Source organism: Cuculus canorus, chromosome 9 (assembly GCF_017976375.1).
Source record: "Cuculus canorus isolate bCucCan1 chromosome 9, bCucCan1.pri, whole genome shotgun sequence".
Lineage (NCBI taxonomy): Eukaryota > Metazoa > Chordata > Aves > Cuculiformes > Cuculidae > Cuculus > Cuculus canorus.
The window spans coordinates 3563077-3587424 of NC_071409.1; the positions used below are offsets into that span (position 1 = coordinate 3563077).

Genomic DNA, 24348 nt, shown 5'->3' on the forward strand with positions numbered 1-24348 from the left:
CATCTTGTGCCAGTATATTCATAAGGCAAACATCTCATTTGTTAAAAACGTATTGCAGGCTTCAGCCATTGTAGCAGGCGGTGCATCTCTGTGAAGCTGCTGAAGCAGGGGGACAGCAGGCAGAATAACTGAGGTGCATGACATTAGATTCTTGAAGACTAGAAAATGGGTTTAACAGGACTGTCTTGGGTCACCCTAAAATGTTGGCACAGGATAGGTGTAAACGTGCAAAATTACAATGGTGGTTAAAATTGTCAGGACTCTACTGGAGGTTTATTTCTACAAAAAAGGTTGCTGGTAGCATCCAGGAGTGTGATTTGCTCTGTGGAGCTGATGCTGGAGGCAGGGGAGCCCCTGCTGAGGTTCAGCCCCACTGTGTCCCCCGGAGGCACTGGGCAGTGTCCCCTCAGGTGCCAGGGGCAGCAGGAGAGTTGACGTGCCAAAAGCTCAACCAGGAGGGACCTTGACCAGCTGGAGGACCAGGCCACCAAACAGCGTGCTGCGTTACAAGAAGCAGCACCACCAAGTTCTGCACCGGGAGAATGGGAATGGACAGGGTGAGCAGCAGCCCTGCCTGAACGGGCATTGCCCTGCGGGGGTACTGAGCACTGCAAATAGAAAAAACCCAACCAGCCTTCCAAAACTGGGGTTTTGCATGGCGGCGGCAGCCTATTCTTTCTGGTCAGCGCTGGGGAGGTCATGTCTGGGTCCTGCGCCTTGGTTTGGGCCCCTGGTTTGGGTGGGAAGGGAATACTAGAGCCGGGAGCATGTGGTGGGCTGGGTCCCTCCTGCGTTGGGAGAGGTTGAGCAGGTTTGGCAAGCAGAGAGTAGTCAAGAGGGGCTGCAGCTGATGCTGCTTGAAGTGGGGAGGAACAGGAGATGGAGCTGAACTTCCTGGCTGCAACGGAGGGGGTGGACTGGGCTGCCATAGCAGCGTTGGGGCGCTGCCAGGCTCTGGCTGAGGCCGCTTCACCGAGTCTCTAAAAGCGAGCAGCAATTCAGTGCCTGCAGCAGCACCTCGTCTCTATGGAAAGGGTGCAAACAAAGCCGCGTCTGAGCTTTGGGCACTGCTGAGCTAATCCTGCTCCTTCCACCACGGCAGGGCTGCTGCTGGAGGTGGTGTGTGTTGGAGGTGGTTGGTGTGTTGGAGAAGCAAAGACAGGTTAAAAGTTTTCTCTGTGGTGCAGGGTGTCCAGCAGTTGGATTCCTGCAATTAGGGGAGGTCTGAAGAGCTTTGCGCTCAGGAGTGCTGCTCAAAGGACCCTTGTTCCTGCAGAAGGATGGCTGCGCAGAAAAAGGAGGTGGTCCTGCAGGTCAGTAGGAGCCAGGCTTTTAAAATACTTTTTAAATTCATAGGAAGTGCAAAGGATGACATTTAGTCTTGGGGTATCTCAGATTCTGCTGGCAAAGTCCTCCTGTGAGGTCCTTGGGGTGGAAAAGCATGCATGAAAGCAGGCAGGAGGTATGGGAAAACACGGCAAGTTACGTCCATCCCTTAAAGTCCATGCTGTGGGGCTGTATTTTGGAGCTGTTGCAAACTGGTGTGGGTTTGGCCACTTTCGTAGATCAAAATGCATCTGGTTTGTGGGACAATTGTTCAGAGGACACAAAGAAGCAGGGAACTGGGGAAGGAGAGTTCTCCTGGATGGCAGCTGTCACTGAACACTTCTGACCAGTTCATGCATTTATAAAAGTTGTGTAAAGGTGGGAAAGTTAGGAGGTACGAGAAAAATTGAAGGCTGGAAAACACAATGATGTGCAGGGAAATTTTTGCCTCTTTAGTCTGTGCCAAGGGATCTAACGATGCTGTATAGCTGCGTGCCTACAGGAGAGGGGGGTTCTGAGAGCAGTTTAGTGTGCAGAGCCATTGGAAAACCCAAAGAAGGTTATGAAGTTCTTCAGATTTTGAAATTATTTTACGTCTTCACAAGAGACAAATACTGAAGGAGATTACGGGCTTTATAACCTTGTTTATTCTCTGTCGAAATTGGAAAGCCTCAAATGAAAATGTGAACACTATGACAAAAAAGGTATCACTTTATTTAAACACAAAAATGGTTTCTATTGCTGCTTCTCCAACTGTGTTCCTCTGCAATAGGGAAAATTACAGCAACTAGACTTTGCATCTTTGACAACCAAGGGAAAGCTGGGTCTAGATCTGCACAAATAGGATTGTTCACGTGTGCAGGTGAAAGCTGAACCCCACATAGGATGTGATGCGATGTCTTAGGGAAGCTCTGGTTATAGTAGAGAACAGCCAAGTCCTGGCAGACTCAAGGCATCCAAGCAAGGAAAGTGCTGTGAAGGGTGCCAGCATTTCTATCGAGTCCATCAGCTGAAGTCAGGGCTGAACTTGTTATCACAAACTATTATAAATTAGTTGAACTCATTAACATTCTGTGAAACACTCTGAGGGTGGTCGTAGCACTGGAGATAACTGGAATAATTAAATTTCTTAATCCTGCAGGTGTTACCTGAAAAAATTGGCCTTGAGTTCATGTGCTCAACAGGAGAACAGAGGGAGATGTTTGAACAACTCCCACTCCCTGGATGTTTAATTTGCACTGGAGTTTCCACTCTTGGAGTTCTTGACTTCACAGTTTTAGCAGTCCTTTAACACACTTTGATGTTAGTTATTGTAAAATAGTTGGCCTTATTGCAACTTAGTGCCTTCCGGTGTAGACTAAATGTGGTTAGGATTGATGATACCAACTGAGAAAGTTATTAGGAATCTCCGTCGTTCAGGATAAACAATAGCAGACCTTACATTTTTCAAGAAGCCTTTTTTTCTTTTTTAGCTTAGTGTGTTTTTCTGACAACATACAGAGAGGCAAGCCCTGTGAGATGGGGCAGATGCTCAAGACATTTTCCTTTCTAGAAGCAGTATCCTAAGTGTGGGATGTGTTGGGGTTGGTCTCTTCTCCCTGGCAGCCATTGACAGAACTAGGGAAAATGGCCTCAAGATGCACCAGGGGAGATTTAGGTTGGATATTAGGAGGAATTTCTTTACTGAAAGGGTTGTCAGGCATTGGAACAGGCTGCCCAGGGAAGTGGTTGAGTCACCATCCCTGGAGGTGTTTAAAAGATGAGCTGATGTTGTACTTGGGGACACGGTCTGGTGGCAGACTTAGCAGGGCTGTGGGTCAATGGTTGGACTCCATGACCTTAAAGGTCTTTTCCAACCGAAACCATTCTGTGATAGTATAGTAGGTGGCACAACGTATGGCGTTGTCTAGAGCATCCTGACCTAACACTGAGCCTTGAGCCAGGGATTGGACTAAGGGCTCCACAGATCCCTTCTGTGTTCTCTGTTACTCTCTATGTTTTGGAAGTCTCTGGGTAGCAGCTGGTAATTCAGGTAAGGGCATGCTGGGCTCAGTCTGCGCTCTAGTGCCTGGACTTCATGAAAGATGTGTCTTCACTGATTTGTTTTATCAGAACTGAAACGTCTTGACAAAGCAGTATAGCTTGTGTGCAGCAAGGTGGGAAACTGCTGGTGGAGAGCCATCTGGCTTACGAAATGTACTGAGGACTGTGTCTGAGGTGTGACGACAGGAGAACTGTGCTGGAGACAAGCAGGTTGAAGCAGCACTCTGAATGCTGGTGGGTCAGCCTAGACAACCACCCCGCTGCTGCTGTTGAGCACTGTGCTAGCTCTCGTGGGAAGTCTCTGCCAAACTGGGACCTAGCGGGTGTCCATGTGTGTGGCTCTGCTCCATGTCAATGCTTGTTGGCCTGTGATTCAGGCACCTGCAGAGAAGCAGTTTGGTCAGTCCTCTGCCAGTGGCTCTCACCTGTTTTAGTTGCTAGTCCATGTTAAAACATCGTTACATATCAGACTGCCATTTAAAGGAAAGCAAAGTAGATCTTTGCGTTTCTTCTCTAGCAGGAGTGCTGTGGTAAGGAGCTCAGGGTCCCTCATCCCCGCTGCTCTTCCTTGCACGGCAGGGCTGTATGGTAAGCCAAGGCACAGGAGAAACATCTGGAGCCCTTCCCTGCTCTCAGATCTTACTGTGTGGCCACACAAGGAGTTGTGCTGCCATAACAGCAGGAAAAACCTGAGACTGTATGGGTGTTTCACAGACCTTCCCTCTTGCACCATCACAGCACAGCCCGATGGGTTCAGGTAGGGTTCTGGTTAGGCAGGGAGAGGCCCTGATGAGTTATGGGGGCTCTGTCCCCATTTACCTCCAGAACAACTCTTAGTCTCTCTGTAAACTGAGTCTGGGGTCTCCAAGCAGCCAGATTGTTCAAGTAGTTGCTGCCACTAAAGAGGGGAGGACTTGCTCTTGGCTGGATGCTGCTACCATTTCCATCTGCATTTCCTTGATTCGTGTGAGGCCACCTGAGTCTCTAACCCAGTAAGCTTTTCTGCAGTTAGCCAACGTGCTGATGGGTCTCTTGGAGCTACTGTTGGGGGGAAGTGGGGAAGGAATGAGTTTGGGAGTGAGGATATCTGACTTGAGCTATTTTTTCTCAGAGCTCTTCCACCCATGTCAGAACAGCTTGATGAGAGGATCCCAGTCAAGAGTTTCCTGAGCGCTCAGGTTAACACCTCTTTAGGCAGACATGTCCATCTTAGTGCAAGCATGATGTGATCTGATGGTGCGTTCGCAGCATCCAGGTGGTACAGGATGACTTTCGCTGTTGTTTTTACTGTGTTTTTAAATTTTCAGATTAACATCAATAGCCAGGAGCTTTGGGAAGACATGCTGTGTCTCAAAGGACTCATCGGTAAGGGTTTGGTCAACATACTAGACTGCTTTTGTGCTGTGTTAGAAGGACACCAGTACTGTTAGGAATCCGTTAACTGTGGATACGGATATTCTGTCAGTCCCTCCACTCCTCTGCCCTGAGTGGAAGAAAGAGATACGTTAACAGTGGTGAGACTGGCTGGAGGTTGTAGTCATCTTTGTTTATGTGGGACAATTATCATGTATTCAAAGGCAGTGCTGGTGCAGGAGCTTCTGGAGTCTCCATCCAGTCCAGCCACCCACTTGGAGCAGGATTGTCCCCAATGCAAGGACAACCGTGGTTCCCAGTGGTGGAGGTTGGAGGGATGAAGAGGTAAGCCTCACTTGCTCTACCTCTGTGCAGCAGCTTTCCCTAGAAAATCTGGTACCCCCAAGGTCACAGCCATGTCAGTGTTTCTTCTAAAGTCTCCTCTACAACATTGTTGTTAGCTTGTTGGACATGAGGCAAATCTCCTTCCCCAGGGTGGTGCAGAGATCACCAGAGGAGGAGACCTCAGTCCTTACAGGATTTCAAGGTTCTCCTTATGATACTAGCACCCTTTTGCAATCCTCTTCCAAATGAGAATGCTGCAACGGGGAAACGTGCAACCAAACTATTGGCTAAGCTGACCTGTTCTGACCTCATCCTTACTAATTTTCCTGCTTGCAGTTGTTGATGTGTTTCAAGCCTGGTGTGGTCCATGCAAAACAGTAGTGGATCTTTTCCGCAAAATAAGGAATGAAGTTGGCAGTGACCTCCTGCATTTTGCTGTGGTAAGATCTAATCCAGCACTGCTTAAAATATCCTGTCCCCTAATGTTAGCAGGTAACTAATGGCTGAAGTAATTTAACTTTCCAATATTCAGCCAAAATTATAACAGGCATAGAACCATAGAATGGTTTAGGTTGGAAGGGACATTAAAGATCATCCAGTTCCAACCGCCCTGCCATGGGCAGGGACACCTCCCACTGGATCAGGGGCTCAAAGCATCATCCAACCTGGCCTTGAAGACCTCCAGGGATGGGGCGGCCACAGCTTCCCTGGGCAACCTGGGCCAGTATCTCACCACCCTCATGGTGAAGAAATTCCTCCTTATGTCCAGTCTAAATCTGCCCCTCTCCAGTTTATGCCCATTGTCCCTTTTCCTATCACTCCAAGCCTTTGTGAACAGTCCCTCCCCAGTCCGGGAGTTCCACCTGTGTGAGCGAGCCTGCTAAAGGCAGACACTTGGTTACACTAATAAGGGCTCACATCATGGAGAATTTTCAGGCTCCAGTTTCTGTACTCTTTCCAGAGTTCTGTACTCTTCAGATTTCTGGTTAAGCATGTAATGCTGGACAGAATCGTTAACACCCGTGTCCCTCTGACGTACAGGGAGGGCCTGAAGGATCTGGGTTTTATCACCCTGGAGAACACTAAGGCATAGATGCCTAGTGGGGAATTAATAGTGAAGGCAGAGACAGACATTTTTCAGTCGTACATCACGGAAGAACAACAGGTAATGGGACCATGTTGCAGCAAGGAAAAATCCAAGTAGATAGAAGGAAAAAGTATTCAGTGTGTAGGAGTTGCTGGCTGCTGGGACAAGTTCCCAGGAGCTGTGGAGCACTGATTCTTGGAGATGCTCAAAACTAACGCAGCCTTGAGCAAGCTCATTTCCTGGAGCAGGATCTCAATCCAGAGCTCTTCAGAATTCCCTCCCCACCTCAGTCACACTATGCTTCTGTGTTTAAATGCCTTCCCTGGCTGAAAGCAGCCCTCAGTTGCTGCCCGAGCTATTGGTGGTGAGGTTTCTCCGGAGGCCCCTGCTCAGTGGTCCTGGCAGTCTGCTGCTGCCATCATCACAGCTCTTCCTGTCACTTCTCCTCCTCCTTATAGACAAGGGGACCTGATGTCATATTTTCAGGCTTTTTCTCTGGAATTCGCTCAGACAAGCTGCTGTGAGATAGATATCCCTGGGGGGGACACACACCTGCCTGCTGCTTGGGTCATTGATGCTGAGCTGGGTGTTGGCAGTTGGCAGTGGCCCTGGCTCTGGCCAGCATCCTTCTGCCCCCTTAGACTGCGCACCAGAGGGGGTTTGCTGGTGGGGGGCATCGGTGCGAACCCACTAAGAGTGTTTGAGTCCAGGCAGCTGCATGTCTCTTCCTCCAATGCAGAAACACTTCTTCGAGAAACATCTCTTTTATTTTACATTCCTTTCAGGCTGAAGCTGATTCCATTGATGCTCTGGAAAAATACAGAGGAAAATGCGAGCCTGTCTTTCTGTTTTACACAGTGAGTGAAAATAGTGTTTCAGTAGCTGCATAGCAATAAACATGATTTGCTGGTGGGAACTGTTGTCCTTTTTCATAGAATGGTTTGGGTTGGAAGGGACCTTAGAACCCATCCAGTTCCAACCCCCTGCCATGGGCAGGGACACCTCCCACTGGATCAGGTTACAGGTTTTTGAGGGTTACTATTTATCTTTTATGTCTGATAGGACCATTTTATTTACTCTGTGTCTGTCAGTATCTATGGTGATCAAGTGCTGCATGGATAAGAATACACAGCCAGTGTTTACATTTAAATACTTTCTGCTTTACCACCAAGAAACAGAATAATCCAATGTTGCTTTATTAAAAATAAAAAACAAACCAAACAACAGAATGAGAGATTAAGGTACGAATAAAGTAAAACAGTTTGAATTGCACAGGCAGATGAAAAGCGGGCACTGCACAAAGTGACAGGAACTCTCTAGACATTCTCTGTGCGAACCTTGTGAAGTTCAACAAGGCCAAGAGAAGGTCCTGCACCTGGGTTGGGGCAACCCCAAGCACAATTATAGGCTGGGTAGAGAATGGATTTGGAGCAACCCTGAGAAGAACTTGGGGTGCTGATTGATGAGAAGCTCCACATGAGCCGGCAATGTGCACTCACAGCCCAGCAAGCCAAACCGTGTCCTGGGCGGCATCCAAAGTAGTGGGGCCAGCAGGGCGAGGGAGGGGATTCTGCCCCTCTGCTCCGCTCTAGTCAGACCTCACCTGGAGTCCTGCCTCCATTTCTGGGGTCCTCAGCACGGGGAGGGCATGGAGCTGTTGGAGCAGGTCCAGAGGGGGTCATGGAGATGATCGGAGGGCTGGAGCACCTCTCATATGAGGACACACTGAGAGAGTTGGGATTGTTCATCCTGGAGAAGAGAAGGCTCTGAGGAGGCCTTAGAGCAGCCTCCAGTACAGAAAGGGGCTCCAGTAGAGCTGGGGAGAGACTCTTGACCAGGGAGTGCAGGGACAGGATGAGGGGTGAATGGTTTTAAGTTGAAAGAGGGGAGTTTGAGATAAGAATTTACAAAGAAATGTTTTCCTGTGAGGGTGAGGCCCTGGCCCAGGTTGCCCAGAGAAGCCGTGGCTGCCCCATCCCTGGAGGTGTTCAAGGCCAGGTTGGACGGGGCTTGGAGCAACCTGATCCAGTGGGAGGTGTGCCTGCCGGTAGCAGGGGGATGGAACTGGATGGACCTTGAGGTCCCTTCCAAGCCAAACCATTCTATGATTGCCACGCCCCTACAGCCTGTGATGTGTGGCTGTGTTTCATGGCTATGCTTCATGGCCCTTAGTCATGAAAATCCCTGTGACTCAGGCTCAGAGATCCCGAAACAGGTGAGTGTCTGCAGGGTCCTGGGCCTGGCTGAGTCCTCCTGAGCAGTGTTCACACCATGTTAGGATGTTCCCACTTGATGTCCTGTGGGGTCTAAAGGTTCAGCCTCCTGCTACTCCTCTCACGGGCTGATTTTGTTGATCAGGATCAATGAAGTTTGTTTTGAAGGTTCCATCTTGTTCTGGAGCAGAGCAGCTCTGTTGGGAGGAGGTCCTGGTACATAATATCTTATGTGATGTGCTACTGTGGGGACTTCTAGAGCCCAGAGGGCACTGTTCGAGTGCTTACTGACTGATTTGATCCTCACCCCTTCCAGGGAGGAGAGTTGGTAGCTGTTGTTAGAGGAGCGAATGCCCCGTTGCTGCAGAAGACCATCTTGGAACAGCTGGCTGTGGAAAGGAAGGTTTTAGAGCATGGAGGAGATCGCATGGTGGTAAATCGGTCACTGAACTCTGAAATACCTGTACGTGTGTGTGCCAGAGGAAAGGTTCAGCTCCCCACTGCCAGCAGAGCTCTCAGACATGGATACTTCATTACCAAAATCCTGTCCTCTTGTCTGGACTGGCTCTCAAATCTGGGGAGTGCTGCTTGAGTGTCTGCTAGGCTGTGGAGCCTTCCTACAGGGGCAGGCTGGAAAGGGGGACTGTGTTTCTGAAAATCTCTGTCCTCTTGATAAGAGCAAAGTAGTGCATATCATCCAGCTCTGCAGGATGAAAGAGAAACTCCATGGTGCTCACTCTTGACTTGTTCTTTTACCACAAGTGTTTAAGGAATAAAATAATCTTACCTTCCTAGGTGGTTTTGAATTCCGGGGTCTCTAGCAGGCCTCTGTGATGGCATTTCTCAGGCTGAGGTGGGGAAAGGTTCGCTGCAGTCATTTTTGTTTCTTAGTGTGACTGATGCAGTGGCTGGAGCCTTTCTGCCTGGAGCACCTTCCCGGAGCTCAGCTCATCTTTCTCCACAGTCCTGGGACCTGATGGACTCTGAGTTCTGCTGTGTGCAATCAGTCTGCCTTTCAGCAGCTCTGAAGTACAGCCGGACAGTCCTCACAGCTGAAACTATAGACAGCCCCAAGGCTGCCCTTCCCTTCCCAGCCCCACTGCTGTAGGGACTGTCTTTTTGTGTGCACTGTCCTGAGTGGGACTTCTGACCTGGTGGCATTTTTGAGGAACAAAAATGACTTTCCTGCTAGTCATATGGCATCCTTGAAGCACAGATGATGGTGTGTTGGTAACTGCAAGCTCCCTCTTCTGAGCAGCCCTTTCTGGTGATGTTGCGTGGCCTGGGTCTGGGAATGCTTTTCCCCCAGCTTTTACTAGTGAACTGACTCAGAGCTCAGAAGGTGACCCTGGACAGGCAGATCCTCTGTTCTCGCCGCTGAGCTGATGGACACCTGGAGAACTGGTTCCTGCTCAGGTGGAGGTAGAGAGTGAGGACCTGTCTGGCAGATGCTCACCTAGAGGGGAAGGGGGCACTTGGGATGTTCTTGTTCATCCACGTGCTCTTGCTGCTAGGTACAAGACAGAGCCTTCTCCAAAGAGAAGGGGAACGTGGCTGCTGTTCAGGTTGAATACTGGGCAAGCTGAGCAGGTAAGGAAGGCACAGCTGTAGGATGCTCTTTGTGCCCTTAGCATGAGCCTTTGCTAAAGCTGGGATCCTAAACGATGATTAACTGCTGTGGCTATTTGGACACGAGAGGGGCTGTTCCTCCCATCAGGCACAACAGGGGCTGTGCCCTCAGCCTCTGACACGTCAGGACACAGGGAATGTCACCCTGAAGCAGTGTGTGTAGGCAAGCAAGTAAGAGACAACGGTAGCTGGGGTGTCTGACCTCCATAAACTCTTAAGATTTGTCCTTCCACATGTGTTTTATTTCACAGTTATCAGTTCTGACCCCTTCCCATGCCTCCTAGCTGGGTGGGGGTCTTCTACTTTGAGTAACTGAAACACTTCAGCTTTTCCAGCTGGCTTTTAAAAGAAAGCACAAACACTTGGACACCAAACCTTGTTACGCCACCTCTTCCCTTGTCCAAAATTAGTCACGTATTCCCAAAGGCTTTTGCCTCTCACCCAGACCCAGTCTGTCTCCTACAGTGACGCTTTGTCCTGGCTGTGCTGGATGCAGCTGCACGTCTGTGCACGCCAAATCGTGGGCCCCAAAACGCTGGGAACTGCAACAACCCCTGCTTGGCCTTAGCGAAGGGGCTGTGGGGCTGGAAGGGAGCAGAGCACGCTGACCTCTGTCTCATTGTTTTACCTATTATGAATTATTCCCCTTTTTCCTTGCCAGGCTGACACATCCATCGGTCCTGGGCCTGGTTTCTGAGCTGTCGTCAAGGAGCAAGTCGGGGAATTGGCATGAAATAAAAGGATTTTGTGTGGTAGCACTGCTGGCTCTCTCCCTCTGTCCCTCTGTCCCTCCATCCCCCCTCTCCCTCTATCCTCCCGTCCCTGGGTCCTTCTCTCCCTGTCCTCATTCTCTCCCTCTGTCCTTCTCCCTCTTTCCCTGTGTCCCTCTGTTCTCATCCCTCTCTCCCTGTCCTCATTCTCTCCCTGTGTCCTTTTATCCCTCTACCTCCATCCTTCTGTCTCCTTCTCTCCCTCCATCCCCCTCTCCATGTCCCTCTGTCCCCTCTCCCTCCATTTCCTTTTCCCCCTCCTTTTCCCCCTCTCTTGCTCCCTCCATCCTTCTCTCCGTGTCCCTCCCTCCCCCTTTCTCTCCCTGTGTCCCTCTGTCCTTCTCTCTCCCTTCGTCCTTCTCTCCTGTGTCCCTGATTCCTTCTCTGCCTCCTTCCCTCCCTTTCCCTCCCTCTGTCCCTGCGGTCCCTTTAAGCCTCGCGGGGCGGGGCCGGGACTGCGCCTGCGCGGGGGCTCGCGGGGGCGTCTCCGGACGCGGGTTCGATTCCCGGCGGTGCCGGCGCGGCCATGGAGCCCGAGCCGTGCCCGGAGCCGCCCGGCCCTCGCCTGAGCGCGGCGGAGCTCGACCGCGACCTGGACTCCCGCAACGACCTGGTGCGGGGCGGGGACGGAGGAGGAGGATCGGCAGGACCCGCAGCCCCCCCCTAATTCCCTCATCCCCCCCCTAATTCCCCGGGTTTGCCCGCATCCCTCCCCCCGGTTCCCCCGCATCCCCCTCTCCCAGTTTCCCCGCATCCCCCTCTCCCAGTTTCCCCGCATCCCCCTCTCCCAGTTTCCGCGCATCCCCCTTCCCAGTTTCCCCGCATCCCTCCTCCCAGTTTGCCCGCATCCCTCCTCCCAGTTTGCCCGCATCCCTCCTCCCAGTTTCCCCGCATCCCCCTTCCCAGTTTCCCTGCACCCCTCCTCCCAGTTTCCCCGCATACCCCTTCCCAGTTTCCCTGCACCCCCCTCCCAGTTTCCCCGCATCCCCCTTCCCAGTTCCCCTGCATCCCTCCTCCCAGTTTCCCCGCATCCCCCTTCCCAGTTTGCCCGCATCCCCTCCTCCCAGTTTGCCCGCATCCCCCTTCCCAGTTTCCCCGCATCCCCCTCTCCCAGTTTGCCCGCATCCCTCCTCCCAGTTTGCCCGCATCCCTCCTCCCAGTTTGCCCGCATCCCCCTTCCCAGTTTCCCTGCACCCCCCCTCCCAGTTTCCCCACATACCCCTTCCCAGTTTCCCTGCACCCCCCCTCCCAGTTTCCCCGCACCCCCTAAGGAAATTGGCTTTTCCCCCCCCATTATTGAGTGGTCAGAAGTGCTTGTGCCCCACTGTCCATGTGCTTTGGAGAGGGAGCACAACTCCAGGAGCACTGATCTCTGGGAATTCAAGCATTTCAAGTTACAGGAGTGGGCAGAAGCCTGAGAAAAACCGTATCATTTCCTTAACAAACACTTCTTGTGCTGTCACATCTCGGAGAATGCAGTTTGTGTCAGAGAATCCATAGGATACAGTGCCTTTCTGGACAGGGGGATGTGGGACGGAGCACATGCAGAGCTGCGTTTTTCCTTAGTTAAAAAAGCTGCCTGGAAGGTGGAGTATGGGATCTAAACTCTGGTTTCTGATATCTAGATCGATGACAAAGAATTTGACATTCCTCAAGTGGATACTCCTCCCACCCTGGAGAGCATCCTCAATGAGGTGAGTGGTCCGTTGGACGCGAAACAGCTCCCGTATGGGAATGATTGGAGGTGAGGCAGCATCGACTCCTTGGGCTCTGCTGAGATTCGTTTTCTGGGAAATAAAATTTTATAACTTCATGACTTCTTTATACCTGTGGAATGGAATCCTAAAGGTTGGAAAAGAGCTCGAAGCTCATCCAGTCCAACCATCAGTGCAACACCACTGTGCCTATTGACCCATGTCCCCAAGCGCCACGGCCGCACGCCTTTTGAGCCCCTCCAGGGAAGGGGATTCCACCACTGCTCTGGGCAGACAGTTCTAAGGCTTCACCACTCTTTCGCTAAAGAAATTTTTCCTAATACCTCATCTAAACCTCCCCTGGCACAACTGAAGGCCGTTTGCTCTCATCCTATCGCTTATTACTTGGGAGAAGAGACCATCAGCCACCGCCCTCACTGTAAATTTGTACAATGTCGGTTTGACCTTCCTTCCTTGGTTGTTCTGTAGAGAGACTGTCCCTTGTCTTTTTAAAGCTCATCTTCTAGGAATTCGCATTGTGGCTGAGGTTGCGGTGTAGGTCCTCTTCCTTACCTCCTCGATACAGTGTGCCCAGTTCAGAAAACAACTCCCAGTCCAGAGAAATAAAATTATACCTCACTTCAGGAGGGAAACTGCTACTAGAATGGATGTATCCAGGTGGAAGGAAGTCTAGTGAGTACGGCCAAGGCTTTTACCAAACCCGAATGAGAGATGAAGAACATAACACAACGTATGTTCGCTTCATGAATTGCTGTGGGGTGTGCTACAAAGAGTTTTGTTTTACTCAATTGAAATAGCCATAACTGGAGTAGAGGGTTCCCATCAAACGTAAGCGTGTTGGGCTGCGTGTTTGGGCAGCCGGCGGAAGGCCGTACCGTCGTTAAAGGTCAGGGTCACCAAGCAACTGTGTTTTCTTTTCTCAGTTAAAAAATAAATGAATTCTGGGCAGTTCTTAGTTTGTGGGAGGTGATGAGAACTAGATTCTTCACAACTCCTTTGATGTTCATTCCTTGTGTTTGGCCCCCGGCAGGAGTAACGAACTGCCCAACACTGAATGTTTCCTGCAAGGGAGAACTGACTTTGTCTCACTTATATCCGTCTCGGGGCAGTTCTTACAATCGCAATGTGAGTGCATAATTCTTAGAAAGGAGAAGAAGGGACAGAAGGAAAGGCAAACGTAGAGAAAACAGGTTTTTCTAGCAAACCGAGGAGGCTGGTGGTTGGGCTTCCTGGTGGGAAGCCAGCATGAAGGGAAGAGGAGCCTGGGAGAGGTGACAGGTCTTTTAAAAAGCTCTATTAAAGGTACAGGTAGAAGTTCTGGACCCCTCACCACAAGAAGGATGTTGAGGCTCTGGAGCGTGTCCAGAGAAGAGCAACAAAGCTGGTGAGGGGGCTGGAGAACAAGTCTGACGAGGAGCGGCTGAGAGAGCTGGGGGTGTTTAGCCTGGAGAAGAGGAGGCTGAGGGGAGACCTTCTTACTCTCTACAACTGCCTGAAAGGAGGTTGTGGAGAGGAGGGAGCTGGGCTCTTCTCCCAAGTGACAGGGGACAGGACAAGAGGGAATGGCCTGAAGCTCCGCCAGAGGAGGTTCAGGTTGGATATCAGAAAAGAATTCTTCACAGAAAGAGTCATTGGGCACTGGAACAGCTGCCCAGGGAGGTGGTCGAGTCGCCTTCCCTGGAGGTGTTTAAGGAACGGGTGGATGCAGTGCTTGGGGACATGGTTTAGGGAGTGTTAGGAATGGTTGGACTCGATGATCCAATGGGTCCTTTCCAACCTTGTGATTCTGTTTCCCGAACGGATCAGTCCAGGAGCATGAGGAATAACCACTGATGTTTTGCTGTTTGTTTTTACCTCTGCGTTGGGGGGTAGCATACGGCAGTACATCGTGTTTCTGCTGATGCTTAGAGTGATGAGAGCAGAGGGAACCTACCGATATTGGGTGATACCGCAGGAGCCACGGTCGTGTCCCCACTAGAGGAGTATTATCATCGTAGTCCTAACTCAGGGCAGGTGGTCTGGAGAAAACAGCTCAGTGCAGACTAATACAAAGTTTTACTCCAACGTTATTTATCTCGGTGCATGTGGGATGGGAATGACTGGCAGAGCATCTTCTGGAAAGGGTTTTAGTGGAGAACAACCTGACTGAACCAAAAAGGTGTACCGCTGCACTGGAAATAAAAAAAGTATGTTTAATGGGCCCAGGTCTGCCAGTTCCTTGGGAGCAGGTGGGGAGCACCGCTCCGTTCTCTGCGTGTTTGCTGTTAGGTGGAGTTTTGTGTTTGCTGTCTGTGGCTCTGTGCTTCCAGAACAACATGGACTGTGTGTTTGAAAGACAGTGAGGAGAACGGCTGTTTGAAAATTGCTATAAAAACAATTCCTGGCTAAGCCTGAGGAGAGAGAGATGGTCAGCAGAAGAGCACAGAGGAGAAGAGCAGACTCGGCCCTCCCTCCTAGCAGCAAGGGGACTGCTGGATGCTGAGCCGCCTTTTGGCAAAGGACTGGAGTAGCTGAGAGAAGGCCACCTCTTGGGAACTTTGAGAACAGCTTAGTTCAAGGTCTGTTACAGTTTTGGTGGGATGGGTCCTATCTGGAGAAGAAAGATGGATTGAATAAGAGTCTTCATCTGGAGTATTGTGTCCAGTTCTGGAATCCTCAATGTAAGAAAGATATGCAGCTGTTGGAACGGGTCCAGAAGAGGCTACAAGGGTGATCTGAGGGCTGAAGCACCTCCCATACAAGGACAGGCTGAGAGAGTTGGGGTTGTTCAGCCTGGAGAAGAGAAGGCTCTGAGGAGACCTTAGAGTGACCTTCCAGTGCCCAAAGGGGCTACAGGAAAGCTGAAGAGGGGCTGTTCACAAAGGCTTGGAGTGATAGGACGAGAGGCAATGGGTACAAACTGGAGAGGGGCAGATTTAGATTAGGCATAAGGAGGAATTTCTTCACGATGAGGGTGGTGAGGCCCTGGCCCAGGTTGCCCAGGGAAGCTGTGGCTGCCCCATCCCTGGAGGTGTTCCAGGCCGGGTTGGAGGGGTCTTGGGCAGCCTGAGCCAGTGGGAGGTGTCCCTGCCCATGGCAGGAGGGGTGGAACTGGATGGGCTTTAAGGTCCCTTCCAACCCAAACTATTCTATGATTCTACGATTCCACGAATAACTTTCTCTGCAGCCCACTTTGTGATTAGTGTGAATTCTGGAGACAGGTTCTTCCACAGAACCAGTTTAGTAAAGGAATACATAGTTCTTTTTTTCACTTCTTGCCCTCTTCTTGATTTTTCTGTGTAATTGATGCTGTTTTGCTGATGTCTCAGGATGTTGTGCATGTTGAATGTTTTGTAAGCTCAGGTGATTCTCTTCCCTCAGACTGATGATGAAGAGGAGTCTTTTGTTTTGGAGGATCCCTTTCTCCTGAACGTTGATAACACGGATGCGCACTCCTATGACACATCTTCTGTAGCGAGCTCCGACAGTGGGGACCGGACACACCTGAAAAGGTACTGCAGGACCGATAGCCTGGGAGGTGAAAGGGTTTTTTAAGGAGCATTCCTTATATCCATAAAAAACTAATTCTTTTTTTTTGGGTGGATAGAAGGACAATCCAAAGCTAAGAACAGTTGGAATTTCCTAAGGCGTCTCCTCCCCGTGCTTTGCTGTGAGCACAGTATTCATCTGTTCCCTGGGTAGGGAGCCTTAAGTGGTCTGTGTGGGCTTTGTCTCCTGCTGTCATCTCCTAGTGCTGAGGTCCCAGGGAGGTGCTGCAGAGGCACTGGTGAAGCTGCTTCTGGCAGAGCAGCGTTATTCCTCCATGATGGAGTAGCCAGAGGTTGGATTTGTCCTTGCACGGAGGGCTGGTCCGTCTGAGCCATATATGCATTCTGTAGGAAATGGAGTATTTAAATTTCTCTGAATTTTAGTGGAATCCTTGAAACACTGAACTGTGATGGCTTTAAAGAAAGTCTTCCAAAGGTGTCTCTGACTTCCAGAGTCTGCAAGCAGCTTTTTAAAAGGCAAGTGAACTGCTGTCGCTCCTGTAAATGGAATGCTAACCTTCACGTCTAAAAGCAGCCTGGAATGTGATAATTATCTATAGTGGTGCTGACTTACCTCATTAATTGCTCTTATGACAACCTGATCCTACATCCTGAGCCACTCCTGTGGCCGCCTCACGTGCTGTAGGAAGTTGGTTGGTACATGAGCAGTTGCGCAGGATATAAATGCTCTGTGTGCGATGGTTTCTGGTGGTGTGGGGCGATGGACTGACTCACTGCCCCCTTTTCGAATGAGATGGTTTGTACTAAGTGAAATATAAACTGGAGTGGCTTAAACATTTTTCACTACAGAGTGGGCAGGAAATGTTGGAAGTGGTGTTGTTGTCTTTGGGTGAAGCTGGCTCCCTTGTTTATGGGTCCTTGGCCATAATGTAAGCTATTAACGGCATGTTTCTTCAGCCTCCGTGTGAGCTGCCTATTTGTGCACCTCTTTAGAGATAAGAAGCAAATATTTTTGTGTTAGTTTTAGATATTTGGCTTTCTGGTGGTGTGTACTTGGTGACAAAACTGGAACTTCCCTGGGGATTTTCTCTCTGCTGTGTGTGCAGCACTGTGCCAATGCTCTCGAGAAATAACTATCCCCTGTATGCTAGTTGCATTTAGAGACGTTTTCTCCATGATCAGAAGCACCCTTTATTTCAGATCGACTGTATTTCAATTGATTGTTATCCTTTAAGCATGCATCCAGTTTTCTTAGCGGTCTGTATTCTGCTAATGAGCCTTTTTCAGTTGTTTATTTGCCTTAGATGTTCACCTTTAGAGGCTGAAACTTCATGACTCACTGAAGATTAATTACAGAGCAAAAGAGTGGCTTTCAGGCTTTATTGATAAGGTCTGAGATTGCAGATACCTGCTTGAAACTGTCTGTTTGAAGGCCTGTATTTTTTTCCCCAGGAGATGAATTAAAAACAAACATTGTGCAGGCACGGTGGTGCAGAGCAGGCTTTGCTGATAAGCTCATATCTGTTTAATTCTGTGCACATAGGCTTCAAGAATGAGGATGGAAGCTGCATGAGTTATGTGTGCGTGCAGAACTCACCTGGTGGTTTAGCTGTGAATGAGGCAAAGTACCAAACTTCTGCTCTGCTCTAATGCATTTTGGTTCATTTCTTATTTCCTTAGGAAGAAAAAACTGCCAGATTCTCTCTCACTCCATGGATCAGTGATACGGCTCTCGCTTCTGAAAGGAATTTCTGCCCAAATAGTCTCTGCAGCAGTAAGTGTCATCTTCTGGTTGCGTCCATTAGGAAAAACTTGAATGTCTTCTGGCGTGGAAGAGGATGTGTGATGTCCTCTCCCCCCAACTCTCAGTTCTGGATAATACTAACATGTTTGGTACTTAAACTGCTAACTGGTAATCCCAGTGGGGAATCGGCTCACTGCGGCTGCAGTACAGTAGGGTCTCTTTAACACAGATTTGTGCTGCTGGATGTCATTAAACCCGGTGAGAAATTTCAGTATAAAATGATAGCAGTGCTTGCCTGAAGATGCTAGAAGCAGGTTTGCTTGATGCCTGCAGCAGGCACGGAATGTGTTTGTTGTTCTGAGCCGAGTGAGGAGCAGTTTGGCACCTTCCTGCGTCTGGGACTACGCCTCAGGCGTGGATGGGTGCAATGGAGCTGTAGATGGTACTGCCAGGGGAAAACTGGCTGTCTGAGGTCAGAGGCAGGGCAGGATTTACACAGCGTGGGATTTCTGGAGCGCACAGGGTAGGCTTGTTGAGGGAAACACAAGTGACCTGTCTGGCAGTGGTTTATGATGGCCTCTGTCTCAGCGCTGCCGCTGGGGAGGGGCAGGTGACCCACCTGAATGGGGACCTAGGAACGTGTGCTTGAGAGGCGGGTAGTTTGTGTTAAATGGTTATGCCGTGTACACCGAGAAGGACAGGAAGTCATCCTGAGGGACATTTATAAGCTGGAGAAGTGGGACTGGGCGGACTTCATGGGATTCAACAAGGCGAAGTACAAGGTTCTACACCTGGGTTGGGGCAGTGCATGGTCTCAATACCGGTTGGGGGGTGATGTGATTGAGAGCAGCCCTGCGGAGAAGGACTTGGGGTGCTGATTGATGAGAAGCTCGATATGAGCTGGCAACGTGCGCTCGCAGCCCAGAAGGCCAACCATGTCCTGGGCTGCATCCAAAACAGCGTGGCCAGCAGGGAGGGAGGGGACTCTGCCCCTCTGTTCCTCTCTTGTGAGACCTCATCTGGAGTGCTGTGTCCAGTTCTGGAATCCTCAACATAAGAAGGAGACGGAGCTGTTGGAACGGGTCCAGAGGAGGCTACAAGGATGATCGGAGGGCTGGAGCACCTCCCATACAAGGACAGGCTGAGAGAGTTGGGGTTGTTCAGCCTGGAGAAGAGAAGGCTCTGAGGAGACCTTATAGCGACCTTCCAGTACCTGAAGGGGCTACAAAAAAGCTGGAGAGGGGCTGTTCACACAGGCTTGGAGTGATGGGACGAGGGGCAATGGGTATAAACTGGAGAGGGGCAAATTTAGACTGGACATAAGGAGGAATTTCTTCACGATGAGAGTGGTGAGGCCCTGGCCCAGGTTGCCCAGGGAAGCTGTGGCTGCCCCATCCCTGGAGGTGTTCAAGGCCAGGTTGGATGATGCTTTGAGCCCCTGATCCAGTGGGAGGTGTCCCTGCCCATGGCAGGGGGGTTGGGACTGGATGGGCTTTAAGGCCCTTCCAACCCAAACTATTCTATATTTCTATGAATACTGTTATTAAGATTGGACAGTTTTGAAAGGAGTGTAGTAACTTTCCTATGGAATTACAGGATATTCTGCTCCCTCCCCTTTTCTGTGCACTTTCACATCCCTTCTGGGTATTTCTAGTCAATGGTTCCCTCAGGAATTCTTGCCCTGGTGGGATTTGTGTTGTTTTTTCTGCGTGTTGTAAGTCTAGCTGTTAAAAGCCTGTACAGGGCTGGGAGTTCTGTCTCTCTTACTGTGTCCTGTTTTTCTAGGACAAAGTGGATGCTGGCCTGCCCACCGCAATTGTAAGTACTCTAACAATTTTCAAATACTCTAGTTTTCATGCAAGTTTGTTTAAGTGGTAATTTAAGACAGCTGATAAATGCATCTCCCTTCTTGTGCGTACTAAGAACTTTCAGATGTGACGGGTGGGAGGAGCAGCATGAAAGGTCTGTCTCTTGGAGCAGAGTTCAGCCTTTCTTAACTACCTACATGGCCTTTTGCTGACCAAACCCTACATTCTTCCCTCTCTTGTGTCTTCACAGGCTTGTTAATTGAGCACCCAACCTTTCCCCATAAAGATAGCATTCGTCCCTTGAACGCGTTGAGTTTCCCCAGCTATTTCTTCTTTTCCTGTTACTGTTTTGACTCCTAACAATTTTTTAAAGAAACTTAAACTGAAGTTTAACTGAAGAACCCATCACAAAGTGATGGGTTCCAAACCTCTCTGCCTCCTGATGTAACTGAAATGTGACCTAAAAATATAAAATCTCACTAGAAGCCTATTTGAAAGATATTCCTGCTAAGCAATTTGCATTAAGCTTCTTGAAGCTAAACATTCTAATTAAAATACATCAGAAGTGAAGCTGCCTGTAGTTAAAGGAGTAGAGAAACAGTTTAAGGAAGAGAAATCCGCAAAGTATTTGTTCTGCCCCTGTGAAATGAGTTTTAGTGTTTCATGAAGAAACTCAAGGTGTGCTCAGTCACCCGGAGCGACCTGCAAGAAATTATACTTTTAATTTAACAAGAGGAAGGAAAAGAACTGTAGTCACATCTAAAGGCAGAAGATTGTGTGGCAGAATTAGATGCAGGCTGTGACTCGTGCACGTGGGATAAAATCCTTTACTTCCATACTCCAGCCATGGAGACACTTAATTTTTTTCATCTGACTTACTCTTGCTAAGAAATAGAAAGTAGAGCAGTGTTAATATATCTGCAGCATTACGTGATTTCTGTAAAGTTTTATTTAGTTGGGTTCAGGTTTGCCAGCGTGATGGAATCTTGGAGCTATGTTTAATTCCTTATGGAAGGAAGCTGGAGTCTCTGGGTTTGCCGTCTCTTTAGGGGACCAGTGCTGCCCAGGGTGTGGGAGAGTTCGGATATGGATGTGGCAGCTGAGTGAGGAAAAATCCTCTGAGTATTTACACTCTGCTGCTACCACACCACAAGAATGAAGCTGACTTTACAGAGAAGATATTTCACTGTGGGTACCATTCAGCATTTGAATTTCAAAGAGCAGAGGAAAAGGCAACCCTCTGACTTTGGAAAAATGTGTGTGATGATTGTTGAGGTGTAATACTTGTCTAGCATTCCTGCAGGAAGCTTTCACACAGAAAATGCTTTTGTCTATGACCTAAATCTTCCCCTTTTGGCAAATGTTGCATGAGCACAGTGAGAGTTTAAGTGGTGGATTCATGACTGATGTTTCTTGTATTTTCAATCTTTCTGCACGATTGTTTCAGGCAGCATCAAATCTGATAGCGGTGGGGACTTCCCATGGGTTAGCACTGATATTTGGTAAGTTAAAAATAAAGTTTTGAGGTTTTTGTATCTTAATAATTGTAGAATCCCAAATGCAAACAAGGAAAAAACCCAGCTAGAATTAGAGCTGCAGACTTCTAATATGTTCTGTTGGTGCTAAATGCGGTTTTCTTTCAGTAAAGAAAAAAAAGTAATATTTCAGTTGTCCTTATTCATGTATTCCTTCTGTTTTGGTGGGGGTTGGCACATTGCTATCAATCAATTTGTGGCAATTGTATGAAGACCTTTTTTTGTGTTTAGATATAAATTACTCTGTTTTCATGTGGAAGAACCCAGAACCTGTACACAACCACCCTCTCATACAATATTCGAATCATAGAATAGTTTGGGTTGGAAGGGACCTTAAAGATCATCCTGTTCCAACCCCTGCCATGGGCAGGGACACCTCCCACTGGATCAGGCTGCCCTATTATATTATTAATGATCTTCCCTATGATGTAATTAGCTGCCAGCTTTAGAGGAATTTAAATGTGTTCCTTGGGAAGGGGAGTGCCTGACCCATGGCTGCCTGCGGGCTGCCCCATGGCTGCCTGCGGGCTGCCCCATAGGTTTCTCCTGCCCTGCCCTTCCTCAGCTCCGGTCACCTCTGTGTCCTATCATTCTGTTATTCTCTCTCCCATTCCCAAACTTTCAGTTCTGTAACTGAAATTCGAGAGTTGACTCTGGTGCACTCAGATCCATCTGCAAAGAGAAATTCTGGCAGGATATGGCTTTATAAAGCTGCCTGTGTGCCAGAGAGAGGATGAATGCTGTGGCTTGGCTTTACTCTCTAACTTAAACCAGCAGGTTATATCTGTAGATTGATCAACATCTGTCTATTCTTAGCAAAACATTTTTCTCCTAGGTGTGTTAAATAGGATGAGATTTACTCCCTGAAGTTTTGTAAGCTGTGTGCATGGTTTATACTGTACAATGGAAACATCACCTTTTTTGCCTGCAAAAATATAGGTCCATTTTCTGGTTGAATGCTGCTGATGTTCAAATTTCTCTGAATAGTTTTGTGTCTCTTTAACCCTTTATTTTTTCTTTCATATATTTGACTTCAACTATTTCATTTATCTCCTGTTGTGAGTAGAGCTGTACCCCTTGACTTGTCTGCTTTGTCCTTTTTAAGGAAGACTTGGGTAGCTTCCATTCTGCTATTTCTGTTGCTCTTTTAAAATGATCGTGGGACAGGTCTCTGAGCATCTGAGCTTTGAAAAACAATATTGTTTTCATGGATTATAGTTGGATTGGGTGCCAGTTCTTTGGTGTCCTGTAAGTGTTGTGGATTTAAAGTACTGCCCAAGGGGCAAACACGCATGCACACACTCCTCGGGTGACCTCCAGGGCCACGTAAGCGTGCAGGGGAAAATAATTACTGACAACCCATCAGAACCTCTCCATCTGCCATTTCTGGTAATGGCTGTTGTTAAATGATCTAACTGAGGAGAGGTAGCACTCTCATTTTCTTTCTCTTTCAGGTAGTTTCTCTTCTGTTTGAAGCTTTGTTACCCGCACGAGGGTAATGGCAGTTGGGAATGGGCCCCTTAGCTTGTTTCTAGTGCTGTCCTTGCTTGGGGAACTTGTGGGGTTATTTTTAATATAAATAAAGGCCATCCTTTTACAAAGTTCATTTTGAAACTCGTTTGGAGTTGTTAGTATTGTGCAAACAAACAGCTGTGCTGTGTGCTCTGACTTTTCTGGAGGATTGCTGCCTGGAGTCGAGAAGTGCTCTCCCAGCGAGCCTCTACCAATAAACGAAAAAACTTTAGAGGCGTTTTTCTCTGTCTTTCTAGAAGAGCTAAGAGGTTTTTACACTACTCAAAAACTAGCCCTCAAACAGAACTCACTCAAATGTGTCATTTTTCATGGAGGCTTTGTTCCAGACAGAAAAATTCTCTGTAGCTAAACATTATTTTGATTAGAGTAAAACCATTTGTCTTCTCTCTTGGCTGTAAACCTACATTTAGTGTCCTGAGTTTTTGTTGGGGTAGGGGAGTAGCCTGATATCAGGAGAGATCAGGCAGTGTAAGTGCCTGAAGGCACCACTAAAGCTAAATTTTGGGAACCGTTGTCCTTGGTTAGTTTTTGAAGTTAGTAGGGAGTTGGTTAGCTGGCTGGTGGCAACTGTTGAAAGTAGTTTTACCCGGTATCTCACTGTTTTATGTCCTCTTGGATTTCTGTTTTTTTGTCTTCAATAAAATGAACTCCACATTTATAAATCCATTTTTCTTCAGTGATTACACTGAAGAAATTTTAACACTGAAGGCTTTTTAACCTGCTTGGTTTTAAAACGCTTGCTGTCACAGCACCCTCACCGTTACCCAAGTAATTCAAAAAGGGAAATGGTAACAAAAGGAAACACCATCAGCCAAATCTGAAGGTTCTCTCTGTCTCTGAAGATTATCGCGTATGTGGTGTTTGTTACTTCATACTGATTTCTGGCTTTTCCTTTCATCTTTTTGGCTCTTTCTGTGTGGACTGAAAAGGAAAAGGTACAGTAACACTGCCCTGTGCACGTACCCTGCATGACCGGCTCTTGCCTTGCCAGTTTGCATGTTGTCTGTGCCAGGATCCGCGGGGCCAGAGGAGCAGCAGGCGCCTCTGGCCAGCCCGGGAGCTTGTTAATAACACACGTGCGTGGCGCGCTTCCCAGTTCTCCAGGCAGGGACAGCAGAGGAGCGGGTAAACGTGCTCTTGATAATGTTGTAGGGCAGCGGGTCTGTGGCTGTGGGTAAAGGCAGGACAAAGGCTCTTCCATGAGATCACCATCCATCCGTTTCTGCCTGAGATAGAGCACGAATCCAATTCAAAGAGCCACAAGTCAGAAACTCTGCGACACCCATGCAAGCAGAGAGCAACTTCTGAAAGCCCTGTTCTGGCACCACTTGTGCAGCTGCAGAGAGATCAGTGGGTTCCTGACGTGATGGCCACAGCTGCTCTGGGTGATCATTTTCCAAGCTGAAGGTGAGGGCGCAGAGAAGGGATCAGCACACCCCAGCTTGGGGGAGAGCTGTTTTGTCTTTGGGGGAGATGGTGTCTGCAGCCTGTCCTGTTAGCTCTCCATCTGGTGCCTCCCAAGCCCTCAGCCCCAGAGGGATATACGCCCGAGACAGCATCCATGGGTGCTGTGTCGAGTAAAGGTGGGAGGAGAGGGCCTGGTTGTAAAGTTTGTCACATTCGAGTCAGGAAAACCGTCGCTTAAGGAAAGATCTTGATGAAAACCTGGGAAGTAATGGCTTCTGGAATGCTGGGCTTATTCCTCGGCTCTGCAAGGTGACTTATTTCATATTCACCAACTTGGGTGCATTCTTTGCTT

At 48.9% G+C, this 24348-nt stretch overlaps 2 protein-coding genes across 10 annotated transcripts in view; both read left to right on the forward strand.

The window, feature by feature from the left end:
* Positions 1-1023: 1023 nt before the first annotated feature.
* Positions 1024-10818, forward strand: NME9 (NME/NM23 family member 9). Of its 8 annotated transcripts, none has more exons than XM_054074526.1 (6): positions 1024-1313; positions 3887-4126; positions 4677-4734; positions 5404-5507; positions 6940-7011; positions 8684-10818. In XM_054074526.1, exons 3-6 carry the CDS (start codon positions 4710-4712, stop codon positions 8957-8959), a joined length of 477 nt encoding a protein of 158 aa, XP_053930501.1. In that variant the 5' UTR covers positions 1024-1313; positions 3887-4126; positions 4677-4709; the 3' UTR covers positions 8960-10818. The 8 variants fall into 8 exon arrangements, with proteins under 8 accessions (XP_053930501.1, XP_053930502.1, XP_053930499.1 ...); XM_054074527.1 differs by having other exon boundaries at positions 3890-4126; XM_054074530.1 differs by lacking the exons at positions 1024-1313; positions 3887-4126 and having other exon boundaries at positions 4603-4734; positions 8684-8800; positions 9882-9957; positions 10658-10818.
* Positions 10819-11230: 412 nt separating this feature from the next.
* Positions 11231-24348, forward strand: part of VPS8 (VPS8 subunit of CORVET complex) — an 88573-nt gene continuing 75455 nt past the window's right edge. For both annotated transcript variants that reach the window (XM_054075048.1, XM_054075049.1), the window contains exons 1-6: positions 11231-11379; positions 12392-12460; positions 15842-15972; positions 17650-17743; positions 19499-19531; positions 20969-21023. In XM_054075048.1, the coding sequence (XP_053931023.1) occupies positions 11293-11379; positions 12392-12460; positions 15842-15972; positions 17650-17743; positions 19499-19531; positions 20969-21023 (469 nt within the window). In that variant the 5' untranslated portion in view covers positions 11231-11292. The remainder of the gene's footprint in view (positions 11380-12391; positions 12461-15841; positions 15973-17649; positions 17744-19498; positions 19532-20968; positions 21024-24348) is intronic.

Coding starts and splice junctions, on each gene's coding strand:
- NME9 (XM_054074523.1), top strand. CDS start 4,635: ATGACTTTCGCTGTTGTTTTTACTGTGTTTTTAAATTTTCAGATTAAC. Junction 4,735..5,403: donor GTGTCTCAAAGGACTCATCG/GTAAGGGTTTGG, acceptor TCCTGCTTGCAG/TTGTTGATGTGTTTCAAGCC. Junction 7,012..8,683: donor CTGTCTTTCTGTTTTACACA/GTGAGTGAAAAT, acceptor CACCCCTTCCAG/GGAGGAGAGTTGGTAGCTGT.